This window comes from Orycteropus afer, unplaced genomic scaffold, assembly GCF_000298275.1.
Source record: "Orycteropus afer afer isolate SDZICR_OR568_19922 unplaced genomic scaffold, OryAfe1.0 scaffold00006, whole genome shotgun sequence".
NCBI classification, from domain to species: domain Eukaryota; kingdom Metazoa; phylum Chordata; class Mammalia; order Tubulidentata; family Orycteropodidae; genus Orycteropus; species Orycteropus afer.
The window spans coordinates 19564918-19573521 of NW_006921593.1; the positions used below are offsets into that span (position 1 = coordinate 19564918).

The 8604-nt window shown below is 55.9% G+C and overlaps 1 protein-coding gene across 1 annotated transcript in view; it reads left to right on the plus strand.

Moving 5' to 3' along the window:
* The window catches only part of ANKMY1 (ankyrin repeat and MYND domain containing 1), a 64719-nt gene that overhangs the window by 5390 nt on the left and 50725 nt on the right, over positions 1 to 8604 (plus strand). The window contains exons 3-6 of the mRNA XM_042781307.1: positions 5094 to 5230; positions 5667 to 5824; positions 6415 to 6592; positions 7898 to 8041. Coding sequence (XP_042637241.1) covers positions 5094 to 5230; positions 5667 to 5824; positions 6415 to 6592; positions 7898 to 8041 — 617 coding nt within the window. The remainder of the gene's footprint in view (positions 1 to 5093; positions 5231 to 5666; positions 5825 to 6414; positions 6593 to 7897; positions 8042 to 8604) is intronic.

Below are 8604 nucleotides of genomic sequence, written 5' to 3' on the forward strand. Positions count from 1 at the left end.
CTGTGCTACGCCCGTGCTTACCTTGCTCCCGGAGACCCGGTCCCTCTCGGGAGGGTAACAAGGGAAAGTGTTCAGTGCAGATCAGTGACTAAGCACAAGCCCGCCTGTGCTTACCTTGCTCCCGGAGACCCGGTCCTTCTCGGGAGGGTAACAAGGGATACCACTGCTGATGTCAGAAGGATCTTGGATGAAAACAGAGAACACCAGAAACATGTTCAGCGGTCTTTCATTGACTATGCAAGGCATTCGACTGTGTGGATGTAACAAATTAGGGGTAACTCTGAGAAGAATGGGAATTCCAGAACACTTGATTGTACTCATGAGGAACCTGTAGATAGAAGGAGGCTGTTGTTTGAACAGAAAAAAGGGGACACTGCATGGTTTAAAACCAGGAAAGGTGTGGGTCAGGGTGGTATCCTTTCATCATACTTATTCAATCTGCTTGCTGAGCAAGTAATCTGAGAAGCTGGATTATATGAAGAACGTGGCTTCAGGAGTGGAGGAAGGCTCATTAACAACCTGCAATATGCAGATGACACAACCTTTCTGGCTGAGAGTGAAGATTATTTGAAGTACTTCTGGATGAAGGTCAAAGACTACAGCCTTCAGTATGGATTACACTGCAATATAAAGAAAACAGAAATCCTCACAACTGGACCAACAAGCAACGTCATAATAAATGCAGAAAAGATTAAGGTTTTCAGGGATTTCATTTTACTTGGATTCACAATCAACACCCACGGAAACACAGTCAGGAAACCAGACAACATACTGATTTTTTTTTTTTTTTTTTTTCTGCAAAAGACGTCTTTAAAGTGTTAAAAAGCAGAGATGTCACTCTTAGGACTAAGGTACGCCTGACCCAAGGCATGGTATTTTCAATATGGGAAAGCTGGATAATGAGTAAGGAAGACTGAAAAAGAATCGATGCCTTTGAATTATGGTGTTGGCAAAGGATGCTGCAAGTACCGTGGACCATCAGAAGAACGAACACATCTGTCCTGGAGGAAGTGCAGCAGAACGCTCCTTGGAAGGGAGAGCGGCCAGACTTCGTCTCCCCTTCCTTGATCATGTTGTCAGGAGGGACCATTCCCTGGGGAAGGACATCACGTGCGATGATGTGGAGGGTCAGCGAGAAACAGGAAGACCGTCGACAAGAAGGACCGACACTGGCAGCAAAGACGGGCTCAGGCATAGCAGGGATTGTGAGGCTGGTGCAGCACCAGGCGGGGTTTCGTTGTGTTGTGCACGGGGTTGCTGTGAGTCAGAGCCGACTGAACGACGCCTTAAATCACACCAAGTTTGCCAATTCACTAACAACGTTTAACACTAATGCTCTTCTCAGACATCTTTAATGAATATTGGCATGTTCTTTTGGTGGAAACACTGTTTTTGAACACATTCTTTCGTGGCCTTGTAGGATTTGGGAGTTGTTCACTTGTGAAGAGCTAAGGGTTACAGCACTGTTTAATCTGCCAGCTTTGAAAAATGTCCATGCATATAATCTTAGGAACATAAAAACATTTTCAGCATTTCATACTGAATTTTTCCACCTTATAGAAGTTTCCAAAACACTTTGGGCACTACAAAAAGGACATGGTGGGGGTTGGCCTCTGACCGCCTGTAACTCACAAGGGGGAGAGAGTCCCCCTCAGCAGCCTCAGGCTGATTCCTATGAGGCAGAGGTCAGACATGCCGCCCCCTCCAGGCAATTCTGACACCACCCGACCCTCCCACGGCACTCTCTCTGCTGGGTTTGAGGATTCATTGCAGTGGCCACACAGAACTCTTACACAATACTCACAATTACGGGGTTTATTAGGAAAGTAACAGGTTACAATTCAGGTTCAGGAACACTCAGGATATAGTTCTTGGATCAGGACAGCTTCTCGGCTGCGCTGCAGGCACGTGGCTGTCTGGCCTCAGCCTCTGCCCTGCTCAGGCCGGCCTTACAAAGCTCTTTCTCCTCTGTTGATAGGGGCCCAGAGAGGCGCCCCACCCCGCCAGCAGGCCTCCTGCCCCGGGGCCCTCAGCTTTCTTGCTCTGTGAGCCGGCAAGCCCACCTCTCCGTCCTGTGCAGGGCTCTGTTCAGCTGCTTCTGCTGTGGTTCTCCGCTGCCCCTCCCTGTCTCTCACTCCCCGAGCAGAGTGCCGCAGCTCTTTCTCTGTCTCCTGGGTGGGGGGATTCTGTGCAGGGATCTCAGGTCCAAAGGATGTGCCCCACTCTTGGCTCTTCTTTCTCGATGGTAGTGAGAGCCCCCTTTCCACCTCTGGGATGACAAATCCTGTTGTTGTTATGTGCCGTGGAGTCAGACCCGACTCATAGCACCCTGCCCTTGGGTTTCAGAGGCAGTATCTCTATGGAAGTAGATTGCCCAACCTTCCTTCTGAGCAGTGGCTGGTGGGTTTGAACTTCCAGCCTTCTGGTTAGCAGTCAAGTGCCTTAGGCACTATGCTACCAGAGCTCCTATGACAAAGCCTGTTGTTGTTGTTATGTGCCATCAAGTCAGACCTGACTCATAGCGACCCCTCCTTGAGTTTCCGAGGCAGTATCACTACAGACGTAGATTGCCCAACCTTCCCAGGAGTGGCTGGTGGGTTTGGTTAGCAGTCACATGCCTTAGGCACTATGCTACCAGAGCTCCTATGACAAAGCCTTGTTGTTGTTGTTGTTATTTGCTGTGGAGTTGGCCCCAACTCATAGCGACCCCTCCTTGGGTTTCTGAGGCAGTATCACTCTGGAAGTAGGATTGCCCAACCTTCCTTCCAAGGAGTGGCTGGTGGGTTTGAACCGCCAGCCTTCTGGTTAGCAGTCAAGTGCCTTAGGCACTATGCTACCAGAGCTCCCATGACAAAGCCTAGTGGGTGCAAAACTGACAGTCCCCACGTTAAGTTTCCCTACACCTTATTTCCGTGTTTCCACCCCCACGAGGGTGCCATGTACCTCAGTTACGTTGGTAACGTGCTATCCCATCCCCTTGGTGAACCACAAGCACCTCACATTTGCATAGTCCCGCCCAGTCTTCTGGTGGGAGCCACTGAGAGCGTGGCTGGAAGAGCCGTGTTCAGTAATTCACTGCAGGACCATCTGAGCTGGATTTGTTTGTGCTTTTGGCAGTCCATGGTATATTTGCCAACACCAAAATTCAAATGCATCCGCTCTTCTTCAGTCGTCCTTATTCATGTCATGATTTTATGATTTTTTTAAAAAACTTTTTCATGTGCTTTGAGTGAAAGGTGACAGAGCCAACTGGTTTTCCATCCAACTGTCCTCACACGTGTTGTTTCGTGACACTGATTCCAGTCCCCACGATGCGGCAGCACTCTGCCCACTTCCTCCCTGTGGTTACGGTCTCCATTCGTCTTCTTCTATCCCAACCTGCCTTCTGCTTTCTCCTGGGCAGATGCTGCCCTCAGGGGTGGTGGCTCTAAGGAGTGCAGATGTACCTGCTGTTCTCGGTCACCCCATAGGCCTGTCTAGCATTGGCTGAAAGGTGAGCCACTGGGGTGAGTCCAGTTCCAGCCCTGTAGGGTGACCAAGGGCCGTAGTCTCGGGGGTTCCACCAGTCTCTGTCAGACCAGTAAGCCTGGCCGTTTTTACGATTTTGGGTTTTGTTCCACATTTTCCTCCTACTCTATCCAGGAGCTTCTGTTGTGAACCCATCCAGAGTAGTTGACTGTAGTAGCCAGGCACCATCTAGCTGTTCGGTCTCAGGGTTGTGGAGGCTGGGCTCAGGTGGTCCACTGGGCCCTCGCACTAATTGTTTTCCTGCATCTTTGGTTTCCTTCACTCGTCTTTGCTCCGGAAGGGGAGAGACCAACAGTTGCACTTCCTAGTAGCATAGTGCCTAAGGCACTTGACTGCTCACCAAAAGGCTGGTGGTTCAAACCCACCAGCCACTCCTCAGAAGGAAGATGGGGCAATCTACTTCTGTAGAGATACGGCCTTGGAAACCCAAGGAGGGGTCGCTATGAGTCAGGTCTGACTTGATGGCACATAACAACAACAACAGGCTTTGTCATAGGAGCTCTGGTAGCATAGTGCCTAAGGCATTTGACTGCTCACCAGAAGGCTGGCGGTTCAAACCCACCAGCCACTCCTCGGAAGGAAGGTTGGGCAATCCTACTTCTGTAGTGATACTGCCTCGGAAACCCAAGGAGGGGTCGCTATGAGTCAGGGCCGACTCGATGGCAAATAACAACAGTGGGATTTTAATGGCTTGGTTGCCTCTGCTTAGCTCCCCACCTGCCACTGGAGGGAGCAGCTGCAGAGAGAGGGACCCAGGAGGGGGGACTGAAGGTCAAGACAGAGGACTAAGCAAGGTGGTCCTGAGGGGCTGAGAGAGTGCCAAGGGGGAAGGGAGGCAAGTTGAGGGGGGACAGAGACTGCCGGGAGTGGAGGAGAAGGTGGCCCTAGAGCCCAGCACCGCCTCAGTCCCTGCCCATCCAGCTGGAGTGGGGGACTGGCAGCAGCCTTTCAGAGCTGTTCCGTTTGGAGGGGCAGTCTGGGCGGAGCCTCCTAAGAGCCTCTCCTGCCTGGCCCAGGAAGGCCAACAGCTTGGTCAGAAAGCCCCCTGCTTTCCCTACTCTTGTGCCCCGCCCATCCTAGTCCCCTTCTGTCTTCTGCCCAGAGCTCCTAGCATCCTCTGAAACCCTGCTGGGAATGCTCTCTCCCTAGTCTTCCCAGGACCCTGCCTCCAGGCACCAGGCAGCTAGTCCCTGGGCGACCTCCACACCCCTCACTGACCTTGTCTTTACCCGCCTGTCCCCCCACCCCTGCCTTCCACCGACACTCACTGAACTGCTTTGCAGTCCGCAGAATGGGCTCAAATCTTGGCTCCCTCACGTAGCAGTGAGTGACCGTGGGCACGAGATTGGCCCTCGCTGCCTCAGTTTCCCCGGCTGCCCCGCCCGCACAGGCTGGAGGACCCCCGATGTGGGCGCGGTCCTGGAGGGGCGTCCAGGCCTAGAGGCGGCGTGACGTCACAGAGGGGCGGTGCCGCCGCGAGGACTCCCAGGGGCCGGGGTGGGAGGGGCGGGGTCCTGGTGGCCATTGGCCGAGGCAGGGCGGCTGCACACGTGGGGCATCTCCAGGGCAACCGGACGCTGCAGGGGCGCGGCGGCCATCGCTGGCCTGCGCGGCCTTTGGCGACCTCGGGGTCCCTGTGCGCTCCGTGCAGCTCTCCGATCGGGGTGCGGTGGGGTCCCCGCAGCAGGGGCGGCGAGTCGCGGTGGGGCGGCGGGGCTTTCCAGCCCCGTGTCCCCGAGCCTGCCTGGCTGTCCCCAGGGGCGAGTGGGGACAGGGAGGACACCTGGAGGCCTGATCCCGCGGGTGGGCAGAGGGGCCGGGCGCCCGCTGCGGGTTCCCAGGACCCCTTCGGGAAGGGCGACCCCGCTGTCCGCCGCGCCCCTCTGACAGTGACCTAGGTCACGTGGGCGTCCGAGGGCCACCCCACAGAAGGGACTGGATCATCTTCGGCGATCCCACAGGCCCCAAAGGGAATTTAGGAGTAGGCCTGGTGGGGGGCGGCCGGCTCCTGGAGCCAGATCACTGGCGAAGGCTGTTTCCCGAGCTTGTGGGACCTGGTGGCATGTCCCCGGGCGCCCACGTGCTCCTGGCAGCCCTCAGTTGCCTTAAGGACGAATGCCCTTCCAGTTTGCTTCCAGGTTCAGAGAGACATGGAAGGTGTTGGCTCGGCCTTGGCCTTTGGAGGAGAAGCTTGGAAGACTTACAGCTCTTCAGTGAGCCTGACTGGGACCAGCAGTGACCCCGATGCCACTGAGGACCCGGGGGACCAGGAGAGCTGTGCCTTCTTCCCCAAAAGGTGCGGGGTGGGCCCTTTACACAAAGGGGCAGCCGAGAGGCAAGTCCCCGGTCAGGTCCTCCCCCTTCTGCTGGATAGCCTCATCCCGGCACCCTTCTGTCCATCTGTCCGTCCTGCCAGTTGGCTTCCTTCTTGAAGCTGCTCCCAGGGCTTCTGTTGGACTGGGGGGATGTGTTCCTCCCTTAGCCTTTCCTCAGCCCCCCTCCCCACGTCCCTGGTTCTGTCTGCTCTGCGCACTCTGCAAGCTCACGAGACAGATGACCCTGCCCAAGGGGGGCACGTGAGCTGGCCATGGCAACAGGGGCCAGGGGTCCTGGCAGTGCAGCCAGCCCACCCGTCCGGGGCTGGAGGGGTTCTGCCCCCAGGCGCCAGCACTTACCTTGTCAGATGCAGGTTTGCACCCTTCCTGTCCCATCCACGTCCTGGGTGACCAGGCGTGCTCCATACCTCAGTTTCCCTTTCTGCAGAGTGCTGATAACAGCAGCAGCCCTCACTCGGGAGGTGTGGGGGGAAGTGAGGTGAAGTGTGTGGAGCTGGGCCCCATGGCTCCTGGACTCAGCCCCTCCCCTCCTCTGCCTGCCTCTTCCCAGGGACCTGGCAACGGAAGACGAGGAATCTGACGGCCCGTTGGGGCAGCAGGACCTGAAGGAGGCCTATGTCCAGCTCGTCCAGGGCACGCAGGAGTGGCACGACGGCTGCACCTACCGCGGCGAGTTCGGGCTGCACACGAAGCTCGGGTTTGGCGAGTTCTCCTGGCCCACGGGCGAGGTGACTGCTGCTGGCCTCCTCCTCCCCTGGGGCCAGGAGCCAGGCTCAGTGGCAGGGCTCCGTCCTAAGAGGGATGTGATGGGAATGCTTAGATCCCAGGGCTGGAGGAAGCCCAGGAGGCCAACATCATCTCTCCTTGAGAAATGCCCAGGGGAAAAATGGGGATCCACCCTACTGTAGGTTGCCCAGGGGCTGTAGGTGCTGGTTTGGGGTGCAGTGACTGAAGATCAATTCTTATTCTGGGCAAATGTTTTTCAGTTGTGTGTTGCTGCAGCGTGATGCGTGTTTGCATGGGTACCGCTGACTGACTTTGAGATGAAAAGGAGGGTGAAGGCTCAGATGACAGTGCCCTCTTCTGGAAGGGGCCTGCAAGGGACTCTGTCCAGGACCTCGGCAGAGACTCAGAGGGCGGCTGCCCCCTTGGGCGGCCGAGGGGCTGCACTTGGTGCCTGGGTGGGCGGTGGGCTGGCTTCTGGGCTGCAGCGCCATCTTGTGGGTTTATAGCATCCCTGGGGGATGCTGGGTTTTGAGGATTTCCTGATGCAGTGAGTGTCCCAGCTGCATGGGGCACCCTGGGGGCACCTGTGTGACTCAGAGGAGGCTTAGGTGGGGTCCTCTGCTTGAATGTGCTAGAGACCCCACAGTGTGTGTATTTTGGGGAAGGAGTCCTGGTGGCACAGTGGTTAAGTGCGCAGTTGCTAACTTAAAGGTCAGAGGTTCGAACCCACCAGTGGCTCCACTGGAGACCGCTGTAGCAATCGACTCCCGTAAAGATTAAATACCAAAAAGCAGATCTGTTGCCACGGGGTCGATTCCCACTTGTAGCGAACTATGGGACAGAGTGGAATTGCCCCACAGGGTTTCCAAGGCTGTCATCTTTATGAAAGCAGACGGCCTCATATTTCTCCTGTAGAGCAGCTGATGGGTTTGAACTGTTGACCTTTTGGTTAGCAGCTGAGTGCTTAAGCCACTCACTGTACTACTGGGGCTCCTTCTGTAAAGACTGCAGCCTTGGAAACCACATGGGGCAGCTCCTCTCTGGCCTATAAATAGGTCACTCACTATGAGCTGGAATTGATTCCCCAGTAATGGGTTTGGTTTGGGGTGTGTTGGGGGAGTCCCTGGTTCTCTGGGAGCTGTCTGCTGGGCGCCTACTCTGGGTAACGCCTTGAAGACAGCCTGAAGGGATTCCCATTCCTTGCTAATCAGACACCTCGGTTCACAAGGTGTCCTGTAAGGTTCTGGGGGTGACCAGGCAGAGTGGCTTCTTGGATGCATGGCCTTGCTAACCGCCCTTCCTTGCAGACGTACCGTGGGCACTTCTACCAAGACCACCTCCACGGCTTGGGCACCTACACGTGGCCTGATGGCTCCACTTTCACCGGCACCTTCTACCTCAGCCGCCGAGAGGGCTACGGCTCCCTGTACCTGAAGACAAGGCTCTTCCAGGTGGGCGGCAGGTCCGTGTGGGTGTGGGCAGCGGACGGAGGACACTCAGGCTCGGGGGGGTTGGTTTACCCAGATGCTGGATTCTTATTTTTACTGATTACGGAAATAATGAGTGACCAGTCGTTGGTGTGGTAGTCATTGCGGAAACAGGAAGGGAGTCCTGGTCACCTCCCTACCCCCCACCCCCCAAGCAGAGAGGAGGACGGTGGCGTAGCCTGCAGATTTCAGACACACCACAGGCGCTCCTTCCTAACGGGAACTGCGGCCCTCTACCTGGGCCGCTTGGAAACGTGGCCCTTTCCTGGACGACTCTCCTGGTTCTGCACATGGATGGTTCTGGAGTCCTGGTGGAGCATTCCAGATGGCGCACCCTGTCAGCGTTGGCTTGTCCAAAAATTCATGATTTCCACTGCACTCTTGAGGGGTGTTTTCACAGGCTGTGGAATCCAAGGTGGCCAGTTAGCTTTCCCCAGGAGCAAGGAAGATTCTGTCCAAAATATCCACTCCTCCTCATTCTTCCCCCTCCCCTCCCCTCCCCCTTCTTCTCTTCTCCCTCCCCCTCC